This window comes from Hemitrygon akajei, chromosome 17, assembly GCF_048418815.1.
Source record: "Hemitrygon akajei chromosome 17, sHemAka1.3, whole genome shotgun sequence".
In the NCBI taxonomy this organism is placed as follows: Eukaryota; Metazoa; Chordata; class Chondrichthyes; order Myliobatiformes; family Dasyatidae; genus Hemitrygon; species Hemitrygon akajei.
In genome coordinates this window covers 46,218,075-46,245,865 of record NC_133140.1, presented here as the reverse complement: position 1 = coordinate 46,245,865, position 27,791 = coordinate 46,218,075, and the positions used below count along the sequence as shown (strand labels likewise).

The window sequence follows — 27,791 nt, the reverse complement described above, 5'->3', positions numbered from 1 at the left end:
AAGATAGAGGACCAAAAAGCTTTAGAAAAGCCAGGCTTTTATGAATGAATTGGGGACAGAAAGGTAAAGTGGGGATAGTTTCAAGAGCTTCCCTTGCTAGCTGAAGACATGACCACCCATGCTGGATTGATGAGAATTAAAGATGCTAACCTGAAACTGGGCAAAGACAGTTATTCGGCTGGAAGATGTCACAGAGAAAGGGATGGATGAAAGCACAGAGATTTGAAACTGGGGTTAGTTATCACAGTTCGATAGGGGAGATGTTGTTTGCTATGAGCTTATTTACAGTGGATGGTGTTGGGAGGCTGACTGAAAGAGCGTTGGAGATAACAGAAATGTAGGTGTGGGTTTTATCAGCTCATTAAGACCATAAGACATAGGAGCAGAATTAGGCCATTTGGCCCATTGAGTCTGCTCCGCCATTCCATCATGGTTGATCTATTATCCCTCTCAAACCTGCCTTCACCCCGTAACCTTTGAACCCCTTACTAATCAGGAAACTATCAACCAGCTCTTTAAAGATACCCAATGTCTTGACCTCTACCGCTGTCCGTGGCAATCAATTTCACAGATTTGCTACCCTCTGGCTAAAGAAACACCTTCTCATCTCTGTTCTAAATGGACGTGCCTCTATTCTGAGGCTGTGCCTTCTAGTCCTAGACTCCAGTACCATAGGAAACATCCTCTCCATATTAACTCTATCTAGACCATTCAATATTCGGTAGGTTTCAATGAGATCCTCCCTCATTCTTCTAAAATACAGCAAGCACAGGTCCAGAGCCATCAAACACTCCTCACATGTTAATCCTTTTGCTCATGGAAAATTTTCTGTGAGCATCCTCTGGCCCTCTCCAATACCAGAACATCTCTTAGATAAGAGGCTCAAAGCTGCTCACAATACTCCAGGGGCTGTCTGACCAATGTCTTATAAAGCCTCAGCATTTATGTCCTTGCTTTTATATTCTAGTTCTTTTGAAATGAATGCAAACATTGCATTTGCCTTCCTTACCACCGACTCAACCTGCACGTTAACCTTTAGTGAATCCTGCAAAGGATTCACCAAGTACCTCTGATTTAAAAAAAAATTATCTGTTTAGAAAATAGTCTATGCCTTTATTCCTTCTACCAATATTCCATCTGCCACTTCTTTGCCCATTCTTCTAATCTGTCTAAGTCCTTCTGCTGACTCTCTGCTTTCTCAACACTACCTGCCCTTCTACCTGTCTTCATATCATCTACAAACTTGGCACAAAGCCATCAATTCTGTCATCCAGATCATTGACGTATAGTATGAAATGAAGTGGACCCTAGTCACTGGCAGCCAACCAGGAGAGGCCCTCTTTATTCCCACTTTTTACATCTTGTCAATCAGCCAATCTTCTGTCCATTCTAGTACCATTCCTGTAATGCTATAGGCTCTCATTTTGTTAAGCAGCCTCATGTGCGGCACCTTGACTAAGGCCTCTGAAAATCCAAGTAAACAACACCCACTGACTCTCCTTTGTTTATCCTGCCTGTTTTTTCCTCAAAGAATTCCAGCAGATTTGTCAGGATTTCATCATGCTGACTCTGCCCTATTTTCTCATGTGCCTCAAGTACGCCAAAACCTCATCCTTAATAATTGACTCCAACATCTTTCCAACCATTGAAGTCATGCTAACAGGCCTATGATTTCCTCTCTTCTGCCTCCCTCTCTTCTTAAAGAGTGAGGTTTTTAACTTTCCAGTCCTCTGGAATCTTTCTAGAATGTAGTGATTACTAATGTCTGCACAATTTCTTCAGCTACTTCTTTCAGAACCCTGGGGTGTAGTCCATATGGTCCAGTTGACTTACCTACCTTCAGACCTTTCCATTTTCCAAGCACCATCTCCCTAGTAATAGTAACTACACTCACTTCTGCCCCTGAAATTCTCAAATTTCTGGCTTTCTGCTAGTGTCTTCCACAGTGAAGACACTACACAACACAAATACGTGTTCATGCTGTTACTACCTCTCCAACACCATTTTCCAGTGGTCTGATATCCACTCTTTCCTCTTTTACTCTTTATGAATCTGATAAAACTTCAGTATCCTCTTTTATATTATTAGTTAGCTTACCTTCATATTTTCTCTCCTCATGGCTTTTTTTTAGTTGCTTTCTTTGGCTTTTAAAAGCTTCCCAATCCTCTAAATTCCCATTATTTTCTTTCTATATTATATGCCCTCCCTTTTGCTTTTATGCTGTCATTGACTTCCTTTGTCAGGCATGGTTGCATCATCCCCCCTTCTTCATCTTTGGGATGTATCTTTCCTGCACTTTCTGAATTTTGCCCAGAAGCTCCAGCCTTTGCTGTTTTGCCCTCATCACTGTTGCTGTCCCCTTCCAATCAACTTTGGTCAGCTCCACTCTAATGCCTCTGTAATTCCAATTACTCCACTGTAATACTGATACATCTGACCTTAGCATCTCCCTCAAACTGCAGGGTGAATTTTATCATGTTATGATCTCCTAAGGGTTCCTTTACCTTAAGCTCCAAAATCAGTTCTGTTTCATTACCCAGCACCCTATTTAGAATTGCTTTTCCTCTTGTGGGCTCAACCACAAGCTGCTCTAAAAAGCCATCTCATAGGCACTTTACAAATTCCGTCTTGGGATCCAGCACCAACCTGCTTTTCCCAGTGTACCTACATATTGAAAGCCCCCCATGACTATTGTAACATTGCCTTTTGACAAGCTTTTTCTATCTCCAATTGTAATTTGTAGCCCACATCCTGTCTGCTGTTAGGAGGCCTGTATATAACTCCCATCAGGATCTTTTTACTCTTAACTCTACCCACAAGGATTCCACATCTTCTGATCCTATATAGTCAGGGGAGATTTTAACATGCAGATCAATTGGGAAAATCAGGTTGGTAATGGATCTCAAGAGAGTGAGTTTGTTGAATGCCTATGAGATGCCTTTTTAGAGCAGTTTGTCATTGAGCCTACTGAAAGATCCGCTATACTGGATTTGGTGTTATGTAATGAACCGGAGATGATTAGGGAGCCTAAAGTACAAGAGCCCTTTTAGGAGCCAGTGATCACAATATGATTGAGTTCAAGTTGAAATTTGATAGGGAGAAAGTAAAGTTTGACACAGCAGTATTTCAGTAGAGTAAAGGAAATTACAGCGGTATAAGAGAGGATTTGGCCAAAGGAGCTGCAGTCAGGGATATATATATATTCCAAAAATGAAGAAATACTCAAATGGCAAAATAGTACAACTGTGGCTGATAAGAGAAGTCAAAAGCTCATGTCAAAGCAAAAATTAGCAGGAAGAATAAGGTTTGGGAAGCTTTTAAAAACCTATAGAGAGCAAATAAAAGAATCATTAGAAGGGAAAAGATGAAATATGAAAGCAAGTTAGCAAAAAATATCGAAGTGGGTAGTAAAAGCTTTAAGTATGTTTAAAAAAATAAAGGAGAGTCAAATGGACGTAGGTCACTAGAAAATGAAGCCAGAGAAATAATGGGGGATAAGGAGATGGCAAATGAACTAAATGAGTATTTTGCATCAATCTTCACTGTTCAAGACACTAGCAATGTGCCAGATGTTCTAGTGTGTGAAGGAAGAGAAGCGAGTGCAGTTACTATTACAAGGGAGAAAGCACTCAAAAACCTGAAAGACCCATGGGTACATAAGTCACCCGGATCAGATGAACTGCACCCTGGGGTTCTGAAAGAGGTAGCGTTAGAAAAGTGGAGACAATAGTAAGGATCTTCAAAAATCATTGGACTCTGGCATGGTCTCAGAGGACTAGAAAACTGCTAATGTCACTGCACTCTCTAAGAAAGGAGGAAAGCAGCAGAAAGGAAATTATAGACCAGTTAGCCTGACCTCAGTGGCTGGGAAGATATTGGAGTCAATCGTTAAGGATGAGGTTATGGAGTTACTTGGTGACACAGAACAAGATAGGACAAAGTCAGCATGGTTTCCTTAAGGGAAAATCTGGTCTGAGGAACCTGTAGGAATTCTTTGAGGAGATTGCAAGTAGGATAGATAAAGGGGATGCAGTGGATGTTGTATATTTGGACTTCCAGTAGGCATTTGACAAGGTGCCACTCATGAGGCTACTTACCAAGTTAAGAGCTTATGGTATTACAGGAAAGTTATTGACATGGTTAGAGCATTGGCTGATTGGCAGGAGGCAGCAAGTGGGAATAAAAAGATCCTTGTCTGGTTGGCTGCCAGTGACTAGTGGTGTTTTGCTGGGGTCGGTTTTGGGACCACTTCTTTTTATGCAATATATAGATGAATTAGATGATAAAATAGATTGGTGGAGGGGCAGGTAGTGATCGGAAACAGGGAGGATGCAGAAGAACTTAGGACAGATTAGGAGAATGGGCAAGAAAGTTGCAAATTAAATATGTTGGAAATGCATGGTCATGCACTTTGGTAGTAGAAATAACTGTGCAGACTATATTCTAAATGGGGAGAAAATCCAAAAATCTGAGATGTAAGGGAGTCCTTGTGCAGAACATCCTGACGGCTAACTTGAAGTTAGAGTCGGTGGTGAGGAAGGCAAATGCAATGTTAGCATTCATTTCAAGAGGTCTTGAATGCAAGAGCAGGGATGTGATGCTGAGGCTTTATAAGGCACTGGAGAGGCCTCACCTTCAGTATTGTGAACAGTTTTGGGCTCCTCATCAAAGGAGATGTGCTGGCGTTGGAGAGGGTCCAGAGGTGGTTCACAAGGATGATTCCAGGAATGAAAGGGATATCATATGAGGAATGTTTGATGGCTCTGGGTCTGTACTCACTGGAATTTAGAAGGTTGAGTGGGAATCTCATTGAAAACTTTCAAATGTTCAAATGGAAAAGATATTTCCTGTGGTGAGAGAGTCTAGGACAAGAGGGCACAGTGTCATGATAGAGGGGTGTCCATTTAAAGCAGAGATGCATAGAAATTTCTTTAGTCAAAGGGTGGTGAATTTGTGGAATTTGTTACCATATGCAGCTGTGGAGGCCAGGTTGTTGGATGTACTTAAGGCAGAGGTTGATGTGGTGATGGTATAGATATGTGGTCAGTATCTTGGTTCAGCATCAAACAGAATTCCAAGATTAGACATGCTGGGATTCATCCTCATTCATGGCCTAATGGGAGGCACAGAGTTAGTGGATACAGAACAGAGGATATAACAAGGTTCCAAGACAATGAGCAAAACGTACAACACGCCGGAGGAACTCAGTAGGTCAGGCAGCATCTGTGGAAATGAGCAGTCACCGTTTTGGGCCGAGACCCTTCATCAGGTCTCGGTCCAGAACGTTGACTGTTCGTTTCCACGGATGCTGCCTGACCTACTGAGTTCCTCCGGCGTGTTGTACATGTTGCTTTAACCACAGCATCTGCAGTGTACTTTGTGTGTCTAAGACAATGAGTTTTGCCTTCTAATGATGAAGCAAAAGATACTTCTGTTCATTCATGAGTGTTGGACAAGTATTGTGATCTGCTCAGATTTGGGAAAAGTACAGTGTTCATATGTCAATGAAGCTGATGTGTTTTTGCGTGATGTGTGTATTATGTGTACTACTGTGTTTTACACCTTGATTCAAAGTAGCACTATCAGAATCAGATTTATTATCATCAGCATGTGAAGTGAAATTTGTTAACTTAGTAGCAGCAGTTCAATGCAATACATAATATAGAAGAAAAAATTAAAATAATAGTAATAATAAATAAATCTTATTCAGTATACTTTATACAGTATACGTATATTGAATAGATTAAAATTGTGCAATAAACAGAAATACTATATATTTTTTTTAAAAGTGAGGTAGTGTCCATTTAGGAATCAGGTGGCAGAGGGAAAGAAGGTGTTTCCGAATTACTGAGTGTGTGCCTTCAGGCTTCTGTACCCTTCTATCTGATGGTAGTAGTGAGAAAAGGGCATGCCCTGGGTGCTGGGGGTCCTTAATAATGGACGCTGCCTTTCTGAGACACCGCTCCTTGAAGATGTCCTGGGAACTTTGTAGGCTAGTACCCAAGATGGAGCTGACTAGATTTACAACTTTCTGCAGCCTCTTTCGGTCCTTGTTTCTATATACATTATATGTATATAGTTAAATGATGATAGAAAACACGAGTGAATCTGCAGATGCTGGAAATAAATAAAAACACAAAATGCTGGCAGAACTCAGTAGGCCAGACAGCATCTATGGGAGGAGGTAGTGAGGACGTTTCGGGCTGAAACCCTTCATCAGGAGTGAAGTAACATGGGATGGTCGGGGTGGGGGGGGGATAAGAAGTGGAGGGAGGGATGAAGTAGAGAGCTGGGAAGTGATAGGCTGAAGGGAAATGGGCTAGGGGAAGGTGGAGAATTATGGGAAATAAAAGAGAAAGAAAGGTAGGGCTGGGGGGAGATTATAGTGAGGGGGGAAAAAGAGAGAGAAAGAGAACCAGACTAAAATTATAGATAGGGATGGGGTAAGGGGGGGGCAGGGGTATCAATGGAGGTCTGTGAGTTGAATATTCATGCCGACAGGTAGGAGGCTACCTAGGCGGGAGATAAGGTATTGACTTGACTTGATGTTGTTAAAGGAACAAACATGGAAGTCAAATGGGATTTAGCAAAGGATTGAACCCTGGTGAGCCTTCTGATATAATTGAACAGGAAATTGAAAGTTCAGAATGGCAAAGAGATAATATTATCCATATAATGACATTTGGCCCAAAGTTACAAATTCCTGCATAATTAGGTTGAAGTTCCCACTTTGTATGTAATTAATACAAAAGCAAAACAATGGCTATTTGATACCAGTTGCTATTGCTACTGCACTCCTTGATAGAGCAAGCACACTGCTGTTGATTTGTAGAGTAGCTCTGATGATCGATCATCCTGTGATATAAACGAAACATTGCATCTTGTATTGGGCTATTTGTACAAAATACAGTTTCACTCTTGAATTACTTGGTTGCTAGTCACCCATAGTTCTAGTTCTGTATTTGGTGCTAAACCCCTGCAGTGAAACAAAACTTAGAATTCTTCCTAATGGATACAAATTGATCCATTTTGTTCACGTTTTCTCTTTAATCTTAATGAATACAGCTGTATGTGTAGGTGATTGAAACAGTCCTGTCATTGTGAATTCAGTGCTAGTATTGTCATTGGTATTTATTCTCTCTGAGGACCGGTCAGAGACTGCTATGGTGATTGTAATTTAGGAATGAAAATGTTCTGTTCAATTTATTCTTCTCTTCTGGCACCCCTTGTTACCAGAATCCTATTCTTCATGCTACTGTCACAATACCGCAGTTTCCGCAGTGCTGAAAAGAGATCATTGAAACATCCACTCATAAATTGTTGGTCATTGCTCTTTAAATATATTTGCCAACTCTAAATGTTCATTGTTCTCCGTGCCTTGCTGTCACCATGGAACTGTTTGTAATTAAATGTGTAAGGGCTAACACACATTCTGTCCCCGATAACGAGAAAGCGTGAAATTGCATTTTAATTTATATCCTAATATGCAGTGTCAGAATAGGCAATTCTGTTGTAGATTGGGGAAGACTTCGGGTATTTTAGCCTAACACGACTGAGTCAGTGCAAGTGTAGAGAAATTTGTATATACAATATTATTCCATTCAAAGAGACCCATAGTAAAAATCAGTTAAATATCTGATAGATCCCAGAAGATAAGATAGTTGCATATTTATGTTATTTTTGAAGAAATCTAGTGGAAGATTTCAAAGGACAGGTGCATAATACTTGTGCAGTTCACAAAGGAAAGGTTAATGGAAGCACATTGAGTGAAGTGAAACACGTGGCTGATTCTCTTTAACCCCTTTATCTCTTCTTCCTCGTAGGACTAATGCCACTCGAGAACATCGTCAATATCCATTCCCGGATGTTAAGAAGAATAATTGTCTGGCAAGGATAATTCTGAAGCGCTTAAAAGAAAAAAAACATTATTTTAAACTGAAAGATCATGCTCAGCTCAATTGATGAAGTGCACGTGGTGGGTTTGAACGTCAGAACAAACTGGGAAGAGTGACCACTCCCCTACCACCATCCCTCCCCTCCCGCAACCCATCCCCACCCTCTCTTGTTTTACATCACAAGGGAAGGCACTAGACAGAGTGAAATGAATGAACAGCCTTCTTTGCCAGACAATAAAAAATACCTTTAACAGGGAGCCCTGAGTTGCCAACTACCAAAGTCTTACCTTAAAGAAGAAAACTTGGAATTATAAACAATGCCGTCCAGAGGGAAGTACTTTATTAATGAAAATGAAACTCGTCGAAGAACAGACTCACTCTTTGAGACCTACTTCTGCATAACCCAGCAATTCCCACTTGTTTTTCATTTCCTGTTGATTATTACTGTGGCCTGTATAGCCCTGATTATCACCTTCTTTGCCATTGAACTGGTAAGTTGAAAATGTTTTGTCTATGCACTGTAAATGACAGAGCAAAGGAAAATTTGCTTTTTAATGTTGGTTTTTAGTATCAGTATTGTTTTAACATGGGGCTCACTAACTATATGATAGACTGTAATTTGAAAACTGAGTCCTAAAGTACATTGTTCACTTAGAGTTTCATTTTAAGAAACGGGACTGGATCAAAGGTCACAGGCCATGTTTGTAAACTTGTGCCCTCTGCATCTACTGTAAGTGCAGGAGCATGCTCCCTGGCAAATTGTGCACAGTTGTAACATAATGTACTATTTAATATTTCAATAAGTTTGGGGAAAATCCTGTAGCTCCCTCTTTAATAATACAATAGGGTACTTGTTTTAACTACTTCATAATTAGTCATTGCAAAGTGTCCTGTGATTATGCTAGGGTTAAATCAGTGGGTTGCTGGCACCATGGCTCAAAAAGCTGGAAGGGCCTATTCCTCACAGTATTTCAAATAAATAAACAAATAAAATTAAAATGCCAGATATGGATCTGGGACCAACTTAGCAAAGGTGACTGGGGATGGGCAATAAATTCTGATTTTGCTAAAAACAAATAAATAGATTCTAACCATTGTGAATTTGAATTTCAGCTGCAATTTTTAATGGAAGTGTAATTACAGGTTCAGTTTTAAAAATTTCATGATTGTTACTTGTAGACTTTATTTATATTTACATGTGACAGAAGCTGATGCCAGTGTTTGTTGTCAGAGCAGAATTCCTTAAAATCTGTTGGGCAAAAAATCAATAATTGAATCATATTGTTTCTTTTGCTGCATCACTGTGGGGGGGGGCGTGTAGATTAAACAATACAGTATATGAATGTTTCTAAAAGTTCTTTGTACACTTATCAACCATTGCTGGTAATTGTACTACTTTAATCCTTCATTTTCCATGTCTTTTTGGGGCACCATCTTTTATTCTCTTAAGAATTTACTGAAGAACACTTACAGGATAAGCCTATTAAAAAGTACTCTTAGTTTTGTATTTTGACACGGAGCACAGGTGGGAAAGGGGAAACAAGCTAATTCATTTTAGAAGATTTTACAACAACTCTTTGCCAATGCTTTTGTGGAACTTTGAGCCTGATATTTGAGCGCTGAGGCTACTCTTGTAGAAAAGTATTGTACCCAGGAGAAAATTATAGATCATTTGTATGTTTTTAAATACCTGTCTCTATGAACTGTTAATGCCAACAGAGACTCTGTTGCTAAGGAGAAGATTTGCTTAACCCATTGTGCTAAAGTTTAGATTTGACAGGATTCAGTGTCATTATAAGATGTAATGTAGGCTTTTTGGATTGAGAAAATTATGGGGTGTTGTTTACCATTAGGTGTGCCTCACTTGGTTGCTCTCTTGTCTCTAAGTCAGATGGTTGTAGGTTCGGGTCCCTTCCCAAATATTTGAGCACACACACATTTATATATTTTGAAATCCGAGATAATAAGAAATTAAACCCCATAACTGTGCATCATTCCTTCAAAGAATTATATGAAAAAGGGGACCCAAAGGCACTCCTTGAATTAAAGATGACTCCATTGGCACAGTTTCAATTAAGAAAGTTTTTCCAACATGCTGAACAATAATTAATTTCTCAGACAGCGTTACAAAAACATAATTACCTGATTATAGTCACACAGTTGTCTGTGAAATTTTACTGTTTGCAAATTAACTGCTGTATTACAATCTGCCCGCCTATTTTTCATGGTATTATCATGCCACAGGGTGCTTAAGATACATTAATAGTGAGCGTGAATATATGTAGTTATGACCATAGTCACTGCAACTAGATATTGGCAGGTGACAACTTGCAAGAGAATGTTGGTCTTTGAGGAGTCGGGAGCTCACAGCTGGTTGACTTTATGAACTCAGCTACGTAAATTTACAGTGGAATGTCAAAGATGGGATTTTAGTTGTAATAAGGAAGTTATGATTCCTGGGCAATATTTAGAAAGATAAATGTTTTGTTAAAAGAGGAAGAATGAAACTGCAAGTGAATAAAGAGGCTGCATATAATGCTAATTCAGCAAATCATCTAGGGAGTAAACAATAATCAGTTTCTAAATTTAAGTTTTGGCAGAAAGATCTTGAAGGTGGGAAGAACAAATCTTTTCCCAAGTACATTTGCTTGTTTTACTCTTCAGGAAGCTGCTTCTTCTGGGAGTCCACTTATATGAGTTAACACCTATATAAATCAGCAGTTAGTGGAATTTCAAGCAGTTTGTAGTAAGCATATTAACATTGAAAAGATTTATTTAAAATCCTGAGACAATTTATGACAAAGACATCATTGTATGAAAAGGCAGAGGAATCAACTTCAATAATTAATTTAATGTTAGAGAGAAAAATAGAGATTATAGGGAGAGCAGAACAGTGGTATTAGCACAACAGCCTGAATGACTTATTTTTCCACTATGTGATTGCTTGGGATTTGAATATTCAATTGCCAATGCTGAAATCTGTAGATGAAATACAGTCGGCCCTCCTTATCCATGAGAGATTGATTACAGGACCCCTCGCGGATATGAAAATTCATGGATGCTCAAGTCCCTTATTCAACCTGTCTCAATGCGGTGGATCTTAGGACCCAGTGGAACCCAAGACCTTATTGAGCCTGTCTCAGTGCGGTGGATCTTAGGACCCAGTGGCAGAGATCTGAATCTGCAGTGTTTCTGTTCACAAAAATAATCACGATAGCGATTGAAAATAAAGTGGAAATAATAAAGTGATCGGAAAGAGGTGAAATGCCATCGGTCATTGGAAAAGCGTTATGCTACATCGGTCAATGATTGGAACAATTTTAAAGGATAAAGTGAGAAAGGCTGTACCCCGATGAAAGCTACAATTACTGCTAAGCAATGCAGTGATTTAATTATTGGGTTTTGGGATTTTGGGTTTTTGATCCTCCACATCAATCCGGCATGGTGGAGAGTGCACTCCATAGTGATCTGTCACTAGATTGAACTCGGGAACTTCCCGAGCCTGGCGCTGAAACATGCGTTCTTAAGCATTTTATATGCATAGAAAGGTAAAATATATACTATATATAAATGCAAACATTTGACTAACTGATGCTAAATAATACCAGATGTACCTGGTCTGACTTACTTAGTAAGAGAACTTCCGATTTTTTTCGATGCTGATCCACGATAATCCAGGCACATCCTCCCATACACTTCAAATCATCTCTAGATTACTTATAATACCCAATACAATGTAAATGCTATGTAAAATAGTTGTTATACTGCATTGTTTAGGGAATAATGACAAGAAAAAAAAGTCTGTACATGCTCGAACAACAAGTGCTGGAAGAGCACTTCCGGGTTTTTGCGATTCACGGATAAGGAGGGCCGACTGTATATACAAATAACTGTATTGAAGATGAAGAATGTTACTTAGTGCTGCAGTTCTGAAACTTCCTTGTTGTAGAAATCCACTCAAATCTAATAAAAAAAGTGAAAATTGATAAACTAGTTAATTCTTGTCTACAGCTAATATTTTGTCAGTACTACCTTGAAATAAGGGAGTTTCTGTTCTGTTCTCTACGAATCGCTCGCTAAGGAAAACAGTTTCATGCAAATGGTATTAAGGTGCGGGCATTTCTGTGATTTTAGGAGGAGGTTAATTAGGAACAAAAATAAATAATTTTTAAAGGAAGGCTTATTCTGTCTTTTGGGACAGCTTCATGTGTCAGCAGTTAGAGTTTCTGGTTCCCATCTCCAGGGACCAGCATATTATATGAACCTTGGGTTTCCTCTGAAGGCTTCACTTTCCCCTCACATCCCCTCACATCCCCTCACATCCCCTCACACCTCCTCACATTGGTAGGTTATTTGGCTGCTATAAATTTACCCTCTGTGCAGATTAATGGCAGAGGGAATCAAAGGTGAGTGTCCATCAAAGGAGGAACATAAGTGCTTGGGAATATATTCAGGTGATACAGGGAAATGTGAAGTAGGAGTGGTACTACTGGGATTCCACTCCATGGAGCCAGCAAGGGCCTGATTAGTTCTGTGTCATTATAAGAAGTAAAATGATAAGACTGCATATTATCTGAATTGACATTATTGTACAACCTAATATAATCATTTGTTTCAAAAAAGAATGAAAGAATTTTGTATTATTCTTATTTGTAAAATGTTATACTGTAAGAATTAATGAATAGTTTGCTTGTCAAATTCGGAAAGCTGATTAGCCAGTTTGGAAGCTTTTATTATTAATTTTAATATGGAGTTTTGAGGACTCCATAGGAATTCATTAACTGTAAATCTGCATGTTACATAATTCTTTGAATTACTGAAAATTGATGAGGTACTTTGATATGAGCTGAAGTTCATTTTGCACTCTTCAATAATTTCATGCATGCACAGTGCTGAATAACTTTACACAGAAATGGAAAGGGGGGTCATCTGTATTTCATGTCCATGTTTCATCTTTTTCTCATGCAGACAGTTCTGGATCATCTTCGCTTTTTTGTTACATTGTGCATCGCTCTGGGGATATTTGTAGTCATTTTTGTTCTGGTCTTCATTGAGTCATTATTTCAAAGATGCATGAAGATATTTGCGTTGTTTATTTGGCTTTGCCTTCTTATCATGGGGTATATTTTCATTTTCACTGGTGAAGCTATCTCTGCTTGGGACCAGGTAAGACGCATTTCAGTTTTCAATTTCAGTTATAGTGGTATCTGTAAACGAATAGGGTTAGAATTTCTGCTAAGTTTCTCCTGATAATTTTGGCAAAAGGTGTTCTGATTGGAAGAATGCTAAAAGGAATTTGATGCTGTTGACTCTCATGAATATTCTGTTCATTTTATCGTAGTATCAGTTTGGTTTGATTGATTAGTAAGTCCCATTCTTGAAGCAGAGTGTGTGTGCAGCATTACCAAAGGCCCATCCTTTGAATGAGCTGTCAAACTGATTCTTACTGAAGCAACAGAATTACAAAGAAGACCACATTTGCGTCATGATCAACATTCTTAACAAACTGACCACAGATTAAGTTCCCATTTTAAAAAATCTCTTGTTTATTGGATCAAGCTTACAACAAAATGACTGCTGGGCTTGCCCAGGGAAGCTCATCCTGTACATTACAAAGTTATTTCAAACAGAAGTTTCTAAGTGATTTTATAACATGCTGAGCTATGCAATGTTTAGTTATGTTTCTGTAGATATTTTTGTAGGTGGAAGGTACAAAATTTCATCTGTTTTTTTTCAAATGCCTGCTGTGTTATCTCTAGGGAATGATATTTGGTGTGAGGATCCATTTGGCAGGGCCTGTGCATCTGCCACTTTTCCATTGATCCACAAAATAAATAAATAAATACCTACTGTAGTGATGCTTGTACTGCAAAATTGGTGTTTTGAACTCTGCTCAAAAATTAGGGAAGCAGGTCTCCTGAATCAGCTGATAGAACTATTTTTTTTTATTTATAAAATGTGAGTTCAGAGAGGAGAGAAGCAAAATTGTGAAGTACTCTTTAAATACTTATGAGTAAATTTCATTTTTGCTTTCACTGGTGTAGATCAGCAAGATGCATTTTAAAGGCTGAATTTTGATGATGTAAAGATAATTATGTTTGTTGGGAGGGTACAATTTGTAGGTGGAGATAAGTTAAAAATTTAAACAATAAGATAGTTTCTGTTTTCTTTAAGGTGCCATTCTTTTTGTACATTGTCTTTGTTTTATATACAATGCTGCCGTTATCTATGCGGGATGCCATCATTGCCAGTCTCCTGTCGTCCATCTCTCATTTAGTTACGCTCAGTATTTACCTCTCAACTTCACCGAAACCACCCATCTACCTTGCTCATCAGGTGAGTCGCCTTTACTAAATTTTTAACTGTTACCCTGATTTTTGACCACCTGTAGGTACAAATCAGAACCTCATTTTTTAATTGGGTAAAAGGTAATAATCTTTGTTTCATTAATTTTAAACAGGAGGCAGGATGCTGCAACATACATAATAATGAGCTTACTTTTACTTTCCACACCTCAGGAAATGTAGTAAATTTTTATCTTTTTGAAAAATCATATAAATAATGTCTATGGTAAACATATTTAAGTGGAACATAGTAATACTTAATTATATCATACAAATAGTTTCTGTGACTAGACTCTCATTTCTTTGCATTCTTGAACATACTCTACATAAAGCTTTTGATTCAGTTTGGTTTTCTATTAGTATTTTAGCAAAATTGGGTACTTGTATATTTTTTAATTTCACCCATTTAATTTCTGTAAGACATAAGTAAATTGAAATAAATAGTAATGCATCGAAAGATTCGTTTAAACTTTGCCCTAATTACTTCTTGAAAAGGATCTTAGTTTTCTTTAGTGTTATGGAGAACAGCTTTCTGGTCATTTCCTTTTCTGCTGTTTCATTTCTAACCGTTTGCTGTGTTGGTTAGTGCATCCCCCAAACTAATGGCATTGATCTGTATTCTATGTGAATATCTTTAAAGCATTTTATGACACACTCAATTCAAAGTAAATGAAGTGGAATTTTATTAGTGAAAAGAAAAACTGAGATTGTAGAGGATTTACTTTGCTTTTTAAAAATTATTAATTAATAAAACTAAAAGATTCATGCCTTGTATAAATGTCAGCCACAAACCTCAAGCCCTGCATGAACCTTAACCAGTTTGTCCAAGAGTACAAACAAGTATGTAAGTCTAGACACAGACCTATTTATATGTTAGGATAAAATGGTATTTTATCACAAGTGGAAGGTTAAGTTAAGTTAATTGTACGTTGTCAAATGAAACGTAGGCTGTTATATTTATCTCGGGGGACTGGAAATTCAAGTCTAAGCTGATTTGGAGAGCAAAGTCAGTCGTCTTACCCAGTCAGGAACTAAAAGAGTGAAATAGAAATGCTGAATGTGGGTGCAGCAAGTGGAGTGAAGCGCAGTGATGTTGACCCTGTGTGATGTCTTACTGACAGCTGTCAAGCTGCTTCACAAAATACCATTAATGCAGTGGAGGCTGTGCCAAGTCTTTGCAGGAGACATTTCTGCATCTGCCCTGTTTAAAGGATCTCAAATCGCCTGTTGAGTTGTCAGCTGGGTTTGCACATAATTTCATTCTCTGAATTCAGAAATCAAGATGACCATTGATGGCAGTTTCTGCTTGAGCTCAGAGTTATTTCATTTAACTTAAATGTAACTCTTAGGGCTGTCAGCTTGTGTTTGTCTAAGGGGAAATCTGTCCACCTGCCAAACCGTGTCACCCATTTGCATAGATGCTGTGTAATGCACACTGGTACAAACTCGCACATACAATATCAGACAGCTCACAATGTACGTTTTACAGATTACGCTTTATAAATCTGACTGCAATTAGGTAATTAATAGCGATACAATATCAAAAGAAAGAAAAGGGCGCCAAAACTTATCAGAGTTCAATCAGTCCGTGTGCAACTGTTGGAGCTCAGTTATCGAAGCCTTCTGTCCACCATTCGATCTCCTCTGACCTCCTCGACCCGCTGCCTGGGACCAACCTTGGTGGTCGACCAGAGCGCGTCCAACACACCTGTCCTCTTTGGTTCTCCTCCCGAAAAACCCGCCACTCACTCCAGGTTCCCACACATCCAGATAGAACACCATTGCTTCCATTGGTCAGATCCTCCGTTATCAATAATTATAACCCAAACATTTCAACTAAACAGAGCATTACCTGATCAGTTACCTACAAAAGAAGCCATTTCATTATAATGCTACAGAGAAGCCATTTTATATATGTTAACATTACAGTTAATAATTTGAGAGCCCTGCATAAAAATGGGTGCTCCAATCATTGGTTCTCCAGAACAACCAGGAGAAAGGGTGAGGACCAAGAGGCAAGGATAACATACATAAATGAAAGAAGTGAATGTTGGAAATTCTTAGTAGATCAGGCAGCATCTAAGGAGAGATCAAAGTCTGAACTAACTAATTAGGTTGACAATCTTTCAAGTTGCCTTTCAAAAGAATATCTTAAGCTGTTGAGTGGGGGAGGGCTAGAAAAGGTTAGGTTAGGAAAGTGCTCCCTAAGATACTTCAGAGATAAACGTTAGATATCCAGTGATAAGAAGATAAGAAATAGGAGCAGGGGTAGCCCATCTGGCCTGTTGAATCTGCTCTGCCATTCAATAAGATCACGGATGATCTTGGTATCGTCTCAACTTCACCTGCTTGACTCTACCTCATTGCTCTTAATACACCTGCTATGCAAAAATCTATCAAACTGTGCCTTAAGCATATTTGCTGAGGTAGCCTCTACTGCTTCCCTGGGCAGAGAATTCCTCAGATTCACTGCTCTCTAGGAAAAGCACTTTCTCCTTATCTCCAGCTTAAATCTATTCCCCTGAATCTTGAGGCTATGACCCCTGGTTTGAGTTTCACCTTCTGGTGGAAACAACTTTCCTATCTCCATCTTATCTATATCTTTCATGATTTTATATGTTTCTATAAGTTGAATTCCAGGAAACATAGTCCCAGGCCACCTAATCTCTCCTCATAGGTTACCCCATCACTCCGGAATCAACCTGGTGAACTTCCTCTGCATCTCCTCTAAAGCCAGTATACCCTTCCTCAAGAGAGGAGGCCAGACCTGCACACAGTATTCCGGGTGTGAGCTCACCAGTACTTAGTATAATTGCAGCATAACCACCCTGCTCTTAAATTGAATCCTTTTAGCAGTGAAGGCCAACGTTCCATTTGCCTTCTTGATAACCTAGTCACATCTGTAAACCAAACTTTTGCAACTGATGCACAAGCACTCCCAAATTCCTCTACACAACAGCATGCTGCAATCATTCACCACTCATTTAATAATCTGATCTTCTATTTTTCCTTACAAAGTGGATTACCTCGCATTTACTAACATTGTACTCCATCTGATAGACACTTACCTATCTATACCTCTCCGCACAATCTCTGTAATCTGTAATCTCCGTACAATTTCCTTTTCCCCTCGTTTTGGCGACATCAGCAAATGCAGATAGACTCCACTTGGTCCCCTCATTCATGTATATTGTGAACAGATGCTGGCCCAGAACCAACCCCTTTGGCACTCCACTAACCATTGGGAGCCAACCAGTGAAACGCCCATTTATTCCAACACTCTGCCTTCAGTTGGTTATTCAAGGACCAGGCAGTAGGAAGGTATTCTGTCACAGTCTGCCACGCGGGTATGTCTGGACTGCAGTGACTGGAGAGGTGAAGGACATTGTCATCCTGAGCCTGTTAACTTCTGTGTCATCTCAGTCACCCAGCATGTCACATTGGTACTGTCGGTGTTGTGCGCCTAGATAGAACATGTGAAGTGTTTGTCCTCGGAATGCAGCTTATCCCCTCTTTATTTTTTTGGTTGTGCTAGACAATGATGTGTTTCTTGGGGCCATTTGAAGGTTGGTGGTCTTCCATTAATCCTTGACAACTCCAGTCTGGTAGTCGTCAAGGTCGGAGAATAGAAGGTCGGTGGGGTTGAGGACTGAGTTAATGCTGATTTGTGTGGGATTGCTCCTTTTATAATGGGTGAGGTCAGGAAGTTGATGGGGCATTTGGGCAAATAACCTGCAACACTTAATGTAGGGAAATTTTATGGGATGTGGCAGAAGGACAGAAACTTAAAAAGTGATAGTGGGACTGCAGAGGCAATCAATAATACTGCACAGTTAAGTGAACATACCTACACTGGACTTAACAATAGGGCAGAGTCTTTTAATGCAAAAGTAGGCCTCAACCCTCCTGTTACAATCTGTTTCACCAGTCATCTGGGCCTCATTTGAACAGGAGAAGTTTGTGCAAATGATAATGAATGCTATATGTCATTCACTTTGCACGTCGGGTGGGGGGGGGAGAGGGAAGGAGTACAAGGTGGCAGCTGATAGGTGGGGAGGGGGTGAAGTGAGAAGGTGGGAGGAGATAGGTCATGACCTTCTGCACTTTGACCTGAAAATGACATACAAAACATGACTATGTCAATGATCTTAAGCAGCTTTGCAATTCAGAAAGCCACAACATTCTGGGTACTCATTTCCTCTTTTAAGTGGTTACTTTAACTCTTCTCTGCAGATGAACTGGCTGAAGCTCTCCCAGCCCAACTCCTCCTGAGACCGGAGCTTAGTTAACTTGCCAAATCAGGCCCAAGTGAAATGATTACACTTCTTTGTTAATACTTGTTTACTGCATTTGCTTTGGCCACCACCTGCCAAACATAAAAATGTGTAAAATGTTATAAAGTATAGAACATTTCTTCCTCCACCCAATGAGTCACTGATCTTTCTTACACAAATTAAAATGAAGTTTCACTTTATTTTTAAAGCAGAAAGGTAATATCAGGTCCAGTAAAGTTTAGAAATTCAATACGCGATAAGGTTTGATACTTCTTACGTTACAGAAGATCATAAGACATAGGAGAAGAATTGGGCCATGGTGTCTGATCTGCCATTCCATCATGGTTGATTTTGTTGTAGACCTGACACTGTTGTTTTGGTCTTCCAGCTGATCTCCAATGCTGTGATATTTTTGTGTGGTTGCTTGGTTGGCTTTTTTCACAAGTTTTCAATGGAACACGCCCTGGAACAGACTTACGAGGATACTTTGAGTTGTATCCAAATCAGGATGCAGTTGGATGTGAAGAAAAAACAGCAGGTGAGGATGGCATCTTCTCAACTTCTTCTCCATCCCTTAAGATAGGGAAAAATGTTCACAGAAGAAAATAATGCATTGTTGACTCAGTTTCTAAACTTCAGCTTGAAGAGATTGTGAACAAGAAGTATGATAAAGCATTCCCAACAATTTTTCAAAGTTGAGAGTAGTGTAATTTGTGTGATTATGACTCTGTACTAAGGTAACTGTACATTCAAATGCCATTCACAGGTTAAAATTATATTATCCAGCAGTTGTAAAATCATTATTGACCAAATCAAGTAGAGAACACATCTGAGTAATGAAAACAGTGATAATTATACACAGGCTACAGTGTGGTCAACTCATACAGCATCGTATTTATACTGACAGACTTGGCTTGGTTGTTCCTCAGTGTCTCCTATTGTTGAGATACTTCTTAAAGTTTTCAGCATCATAAAGCCTTAACCAAGGTCTTGGAGTAGTGGAAGCCTTAAAGTGCATTTAGGATAGGACTCAGGGCCTGAAATGGTACAGTTGCGGATTTTGTGAGAAGCAAAGGGGAAAATAAAACAATGATGGTTAGACACATACATGGATTAGAAAGATTTAGATCAGACATTGGCAAATGGAAAAACCTTAGATGGGGCATCTTGGTCAGCATTTACCAGTTGGGCTGAAGGGCCTGATTTCATTCTGTAAGACTGTAAATGAGAATACAGTTGAGTGGAGGTGTCAAGATAATGATCCTTTAGCTACTACTTTTTACATCAGGTCAGATCCTACCTCAAACTGCTCTCACTGGTTAAGGGTGGGTAGAAAGGACAGGGAGATAACTGAGATTGGTGTTGAAGAATAGAGTGGAGAAAGACTGTTATCAGGAGAGGGGTATTTTTAGACATGCCAGCACTGGGAGAAGATACCACATGGAGGATTGAAGAACAGCAGAGTTTAGGAGTTCTGACATTATAAATGATAGGAGAATCTGAGGTGCAACTAAATAGAGCCTCGAAAGGAGGGGTTAGCTATATAATCTGGTCTGCATTGTGGGGTGAAGGGTTGGTGCTGGGAATTAGAAGGATGAGTGATAGAGACAGTAGGATGACAACGTGAAACCGCAGTTGTGACTAGAAAGGCAGATTTACCTGTAATAAAATTCTAGTCTTAAACACCTTACTGAAACAGGACTAGATAAGCTTGCTTGCCTTTCATGTCAATGTATGCATCAATTCTTAGTCAGCAGCTGTTTTGTTTGAAGAGTCTACACTATTCATTAGCCTTGGGTTCACAGCGTGACATCAAGATGTGCATCACTAGTGTGAGATCAGTGAACAGGTTCCTCAGTGGCGACACTGTGAACTCTCAGCAAACTTATGCTTGGCATCAAGTTCAGTGGCAGAGGTTTTTAACAGATTCACCATTGCCGGTGATCTTGACGTGTGCACACCTGGATGCAGAAGTGTTCAAATCCCTAAGAGGCTTGACTAATGGATGTGTAGACAGTAGTCTGCAGCTGTTTGCTAATCTAGGAGTGGCCTCTGTTTGCAATGAAGAGCTTTCCCCAAATATGCACACAACACCAAAATTTAGGGTGAAGCAGCAAGTAGTTACAAGATCTTCGGCCCTGTACCTTGGCACATCCAATACACACCCCTGATAGGTAGTGCTCCCTCTGGAAGTGTATAGACATTAGGTAGATGTTAGAGTACCTAAGAAGTCCTTTGGTATCTGCAAGGTACAAGACTGTGTGTAATTGGCAGTTCATTTGCAACGCTGTCTGAAGGGTTATCTTCATTGTAAGTGCAGAAATTGTTGGAGTGATTACAGCAAGCTAGTTTCTTCTATTCCTGTCTTGGGTGTGCTGAACGTTTATGACTTGGGGAAAGTTGTCTTTTGCTGGCACTAGCATGCTTCTTAAACAATTAAAATCAATTACACTTGCGTAATTTAATGCTTAATGTAATGGTAGATGTTTAGTAGCAATAAAAATATCAGAGCACTCTTGTAATGTATTTATTCCAGGAAAGCCTGCTGTTATCTGTGCTGCCTGTTTATATATCAATGGAAATGAAACTATCTATTATTGAGCGTTTGAAAGAGAATAACTACTACCCACACAAGCGTGATAATTTCCACAGCTTGTATGTGAAGAGACATCAGAATGTCAGGTACAGTGTCAATATTCTTCATCTTGGTAGTATTCACAAAGATTAGAGAACATGCCTTCTATTTCCAATTGTATCTTGAATTTGTTTATTCTGTCTATAGCTGTCATTTGTATTTAATACAACAAACTAAAACATAGCGGTTTTCCACGTCTCCGGTGATAGATTTCCAACCATATGAAATTATTTGCTAATTTGTTGTACACCATCAGAACAAAGCTCCCTAGAAGAACATCAAATAACATATAGCCATTTAAAAAAAAGTCTGTATTTACCTCTCATTTCTTGGTCGCTTTCTTATCTTTGAAATTATTTTACCTCAATTTCTAATTATCGTTGCCTTATTTAATTATCAGACTTATTTTCTTCCATTTTTACATTTATTGTTAACAGCATCCTCTATGCAGATATTGTTGGTTTTACCCGTCTGGCTAGTGACTGTTCACCCAAGGAGCTGGTTGTCATGCTGAATGAGCTGTTTGGGAAGTTTGACCAAATTGCTAAGGTAGGCATGTCGATGTGTTTATGCACCAGAAAACTATTCCTTGTTACTCTTCACTGTCGTGCCACTCTTGATTTGCAGTGGTGCACCTGAAAGAAACTCATGAGGTATGTGTAAGCGAACGCCCATCAGAGGGGGTGAGATATTTGGGAACAATGAGCATGTGAACTTGACATGATTTTAGGATTTGTATATTTCAATATTTGCAAGAACAGGATGCCTCATATGTGAGTTTTGGGAGACAAGTATTTCTCAGGTATTTCTGCACGTAACCAAATTTTTTTTGTTGTATTTAAAATTGAACCAAAAATAGTGGCCCAGGTTATTCCACTAATCATTCTGAACCATGGTCTTGATCAGAATGTTTTAAAATTCTGACCTATTCATGGAAGATTTTGTGTGGAAATTTGAAATACATACCATTCATGCAGATTATTTCATCATGCCAGGTCGTACTTCAAGGTAGTAGGAGGGAAAAGCAATAGCAGAATGCAGAATATAGAGTTGCAATTATGGAGAAAGTGCAGTGTAGGCGGACAACAAGGTGCAAGATCATGATAAGGTAGATTGTGAGATAGTCCATTTTACCATAGAAGAAGTCCTTCCCATTGTCTTATAACAGCTAGATTGAAGCTGCCCTTGTGCCCTGTAGTACATGCTTTCAGACAGTTTTATGTCCTGCCCGATGGGAGGTAGAGAAGAGAGAATTCAGGGAAGAGAGTGTTATTTGCTTATGTTGGCTGCTTTATTGAGTCAGCGAGAAGTGTAAACACTGAGTTCATGGAGGAAAGGTTTGCTTTCCTGATGTGCTGAACTGTGTCCCTAACTCTCTGTAATTTCTAGGGCAACTCGAGTGAATCTGCAGATGCTGGAAATAAATAAAAAGCACAAAATGCTGGCAGAACTCAGCAGGCCAGACAGCATCTATGGGAGGAGGCCTGCTGAGTTCTGCCAGCATTTTGTGTTTTTTGTTTCTCTGTAATTTCTTGTGGTTTTGGGCAGAGCAGCTGGCATACCAAGCTGTAATGCATCTGGACAAGATGCTTTCTATGCTGCGTCTATGACAGACAGACGTACTTTATTGATCCCGAGGGAAATTGGGTTTTGTTACAGTCGCACCAACCAAGAATAGTGTAGAAATTCAGCAATATAAAACCATAAATAATTAAATAATAATAAGTAAATACTGCCAAGTGGAAATAAATCCAGGACCAGCCTATTGGCTCAGGGTGTCTGACACTCTGAGGGAGGAGTTGTAAAGTTTGATGGCCACAGGCAGGAATGACTTCCTATGGCGCTCAGTGTTGCATCTTGGTGGAATGAGTCTCTATGGTGATGGCCAACAGCGGCATGCTCAATTTCTTTAGCCTGCTGGTAAAATAAAGCTGTGGGTGAAATTCCTTGGTTGTGGCGTCTGGTTAGTTGGAACAGGATAGGCTATTGGTGATGGTCGCTCTTATTGAGTCATTAATGTGGACAGGAGTGTGTGTACCACCCTGCTTCCTGAAGTCAATGACCAGCACTTTTATTGACATTGACATTATTGTCATGGCACCATGTTACTAAGCTCTCTATCTCTTTCCTGTACTGTGACTCATCTTTATTTCAGATGACGCCCACTGTGGCAGAGGCATCTGCAAACCTGTACAGTAGATTAGGGGGCTGAGTACCCAGCCTCATGGGGGACTGCTGTTGAAGGTGATCATGGCAAAAGTGTGGCTATGTAGCCTTATTGACTGTGGTCAAGGACCCCATTGAGTATCAGGTCTAGGAACTTGGAGATGTTTGCTTAGAATTAATGTGCTGAGGGCAGAGCTATCATCCTCTAGTCTTCATATCCAGATGCTCCAGAGATGTGGTGTCCGCCATTGACCTGTTTTGCCAGTAGGTGAAGTGGTGGGTTGAGGTTGCCTGGGAGGCTGGAAATGTCTGCCTCAATTCTACTTTGTTCAAGTGAACAAAGAGAATCGTCTGAAGCTGGCTGCATCCTTTTCTCAAAAGCTTGTGATGGGACCCAGTGATTAATTGCCTTTTCCTAAGGAATAACTTAATTTCAATGAATCTGGGGGTTTCTTTTCAATAATGTAATATCACAAAGACATGTATAATTTTATTTTTATTTCCTATGTCTCTCTTTCTGCCCTTTTCCACCCATTCTCTTTAATTTTTTTCATCTTTGTCAGAAAGGGTTTGTGACCTAGCCAGTAAATCTCCCTGGATTTCTTTCTATAGAGATGGAATATTATGTTTTAGTAAAATGCTCCATGCAGTGATTATGCCAGGAAATGATGAAATGTCTGAAACAGAGATGTGTTCATGGGATTTGAGGTAAAAGATCCAAAAGATTCCTGGTGGGGAACCATAATTATTAGGTACTCTTTAAATTTATAGTTCAATATCTGGATATTTTCACTGTTACTTTAAATATATATATCTAATATATTATTTTGTAGAATATAAAATTAAATAGTTTTAAAAGATTATCATTGTTAACAATTTCAGAAGTTAAAACAAGCTGAATGTATTCCTTAGTGTGGATGGTTTATTGCATTATTTACTACTATGTAATAAATGTACACAAATATTGCTTACCGTGCTTGTTTTTTGCAGGAGAACGAATGTATGAGGATTAAAATACTGGGTGATTGCTATTACTGCGTCTCAGGACTTCCCGTATCTTTACCAAAGCATGCCAAGAATTGCGTTAAAATGGGACTTGACATGTGCGAAGCTATTGAGTATGTAATGGTGGTTGTCTGAGAAGCATTTCAATCAATGTGATTTATCTTTTGTTTTGACTTTGTAGGTTCTCATTTAATTGCAGAATCTTATGTACATTGGATTGAATCTTAAAAAATTCAAGCTAAAATGAAAATATAGTTTATAAATCTGATAAAATTTACACCAAGTGATATATGTAGACACAGTGAATCAAAAAAACTTAACAGAAAGTCACTGGAACTTACAACTGATCATATCAACTGAACTGTGAATTGATTGTATCCAGTTTCCATCAAATATTAACTTAACCCAATTATTGGCATATACTTTATTTGTTTAAGTATTTGATTATTCCTCAGTAGCTCCATTAAGGTTAATGTTATCTGAATGTCTTAAAATGTAAAATTTGTCAATGTCTAAATGTCTTCTTCTGGCAATGTCATCTCCTGTCTTTTGAAGGAAAATCTATTGTTAGCTCTCGAGCACATCAGAAAATGAGAATGCAGAAACCATTGTTTTATCCATTAGAGAAGATAGTGTAATGGCTAATTTTTAGCTATTTTTGTCCTATTGACATCAGCAATATTTCTGCACTTGTTCATTTTTAATTGTCTCGCTCTTCCACTGTTTGAACTGAGCATGCTCAATTCCCACCATGTTGTAGGGAGAGATTATTTCCTTTGGAAAAAGAGGCTGAGGGAAGATTAAATCAGGATGTATAGAATTTTGGGAGCTATAGACAGAATGAACAGGAAGCAAAATTGTTAATACTAAGAGGATATAAACTTAAGGCAATTAAAGAAATGCTTTTTTTTTAAACAGAGAAAATATGATGTATGAATTGGCAGCCTAAAAAAAGTTGCATCACTGAGATATAGTAGTGTTTAAATCTGAAAGCACTTTGCATATAAAGCTTTATGATGCAGTTTGCTAGTTGTTTTCTGTGGAGCTGATTTGCACTTCTGGTAATGGACAGTTCATTTAAAATAATTTAACTTCAGAGACTGGGATTTCCATAAATAAATTTAGTGGATTCTTAGATTTTGATAAAATTGAGTGAAGTGTGGTTAGTGAAGGAAGTATGATGCCAGTTGACACCTAAATGAATAGTGGAACATGCACAGGGGCTGACTGATCTGCTTCTGCTTCTATTACTTGTGTTGCCTGATCTCATGTATTAACGGTGAGTGAATTATCTCCTCTTGTCCTTTGCAGGCAAGTGCGGGATGCAACAGGTGTAGACATCAGTATGCGAGTTGGAGTACATTCTGGCAATGTACTGTGTGGTGTAATTGGGCTGAGGAAGTGGCAGTACGATGTATGGTCACATGACGTAACCTTAGCCAATCACATGGAATCTGGGGGAGTGCCTGGGTAAGCATTTTCTTTTGCCGTCAAATCACAAACAAGAGAAAATCTGCTGGAAATCCAAGCAACACACACACAAAATGGTGGAAAAACTCTACAGACCAGGCAGCATCTATGGAAAAGGAGTAAAGATCCAATGTTTCAGGCCAAGACTTTTCATCAAGACTCAGTCCTAATGAAGGGTCTCAACCTGAAACGTTAACTGTTTGTTCTTTTCCATAGATGCTGCCTGGCCTGCTGAGTTCCTCCAGCACTTTGTGTGTGTTGCTGTTTTTTGCCGTAATTGTCTCTGATATGAGACAACTTTTCCACAAGATAGTCTTATTTAACTACAAGTAATCTTAATATGAAGTTCGTTGCTCACTCAGAGTCAAACAGAGTGCTACCAATTAGGAAAATATTAAGAAGGTTGAAGAAAGAGATTTGCATGAATGAAAAAATATGGCGTTGTTGCTTGGATTGTGATTGGATGGATTGTTGCTATGGAATTAGGGGGCTGAAATATTCTCTTCCTGTGCCAATAGGAAAAATGAAATTCTATGGTAGCAGCCGGTCCTTAATATGAAAAACATTGCTTTATACTCTTAACAATCAATTTATCTGTTCAAACTGGCAAATAAGCAAGATTGCATCCTACAGAAGGAGGCCATTTAGCCTTAAGAACTGAAAAAGAACAATTTATGTTAATCCCATTTCAAGGTCTGTGGTTTTGTAAGTGTTCAGTAGATACTTCTTCAATGTGATGTAGGTTTCTACCACCTTGTAGAGTGAGTTTCATACATCCTTTTCTAATCAGGGGAAAATCACGCTGTCAACTTCCCTTTTACCAGCTACCTCATAATTAATCACTTCAAGAGAAGTAAGAACTTGCTATTCATTTATCCTTAGCCGTTCATAACTTTATACTCCTTGAATAAATTTTCCCTTGCCTCTGATGTTTCCAAGAAAAATGTTGATCTTTCTTAATACATTTTCAGTTCTTTCAAAGATCCCATAATTTTCTTCAGTATCATCAATTCCAATCATATCATTTCAATTAGATGATAATCAAAATTTTGTGTGGGATGCTAGGTGAGACTTATCTGATGCTTCTGTTACTTTGAGCTTGACCCTGTTGCTAATATGCCTTGGGACAATGAATGAATGTATCTTGTCGACCTTCTGAATAATCTTATCAATCTGTTCTGCAAGCCGTAGGTATAAGCAGCTGTATTATAGTTAAACTTCTCTATACCATTATATTTCCAATTATTTTTGTCTTTCATTGTTTATTTCTCTCCCTTTTTTGCATTGCGGAGCTCAGAGAACATGATTGGAGCTGATAATTCACAGGTTAATTTAAGTAGCGAATTGGTTAATTCACTCTTTTGGATAAATCCTGTCACAACACCAAAAATAGTTTGGTGTTCAATAGCTACAGCTTCTTAGTTTAAACCTTGTCTGACCCAAAATACATCCTTTTCTATTGCTGGAAAACCGTATCAATGATAAATGTCAAACAATCAAATCTGCAGATGCTGGAAATCCGAGCAACACACACAAAATGCTGAAGGAACTCAGCAGGCCAGGCAGCATCTATGGGAAAAAGTACAGTTGATGTTTCAGGCCGAATCCCTTCGGCAGGACTGGAGGGAAAAAAAGCTGAGGAGTAGATTTGAAAGGTGAGGGGGAGAGGAGAAATAAATGCCAGGCAATAGGTGAAAATTGGAGGGGGAGGGATGAAGCAAAGCGCTAGGAAGTTGGTGAAAGAGACAGAAGGCCATGGAAGAAAAAAAGGGGGGAGGGGAGAGCACCAGAATGAGGCCTTTTTTTCTTTTTTCTTTCTTCCATGGCCTTCTGTCTCTTTCACCAATTAACTTCCTAGCTCTTTGCTTCATCTCTCCCCCTCCAAGTTTCATCTATCGCCTGCCGTTGATCTCTCCCCTCCCCCCCCCACCTTTCAAACCTATTCAGCTTTTTTTCTCTAGTCCTGCCGAAGGGTTTTGGCCTGAAACGCTGACTGTACTCT

The 27,791-nt window shown here is 39.1% G+C and overlaps 1 protein-coding gene across 5 annotated transcripts in view; it reads left to right on the top strand.

Annotated features, from left to right (window-relative positions):
* The window catches only part of adcy7 (adenylate cyclase 7), a 166,146-nt gene that overhangs the window by 83,083 nt on the left and 55,272 nt on the right, over positions 1-27,791 (top strand). For all 5 annotated transcript variants that reach the window (XM_073070041.1, XM_073070040.1, XM_073070044.1 and 2 more), the window contains 8 exons: positions 7,824-8,386; positions 12,864-13,061; positions 14,070-14,231; positions 18,902-19,051; positions 21,050-21,195; positions 21,586-21,697; positions 24,305-24,432; positions 25,631-25,789. In XM_073070041.1, the coding sequence (XP_072926142.1) occupies positions 8,213-8,386; positions 12,864-13,061; positions 14,070-14,231; positions 18,902-19,051; positions 21,050-21,195; positions 21,586-21,697; positions 24,305-24,432; positions 25,631-25,789 (1,229 nt within the window). In that variant the 5' untranslated portion in view covers positions 7,824-8,212. The remainder of the gene's footprint in view (positions 1-7,823; positions 8,387-12,863; positions 13,062-14,069; positions 14,232-18,901; positions 19,052-21,049; positions 21,196-21,585; positions 21,698-24,304; positions 24,433-25,630; positions 25,790-27,791) is intronic.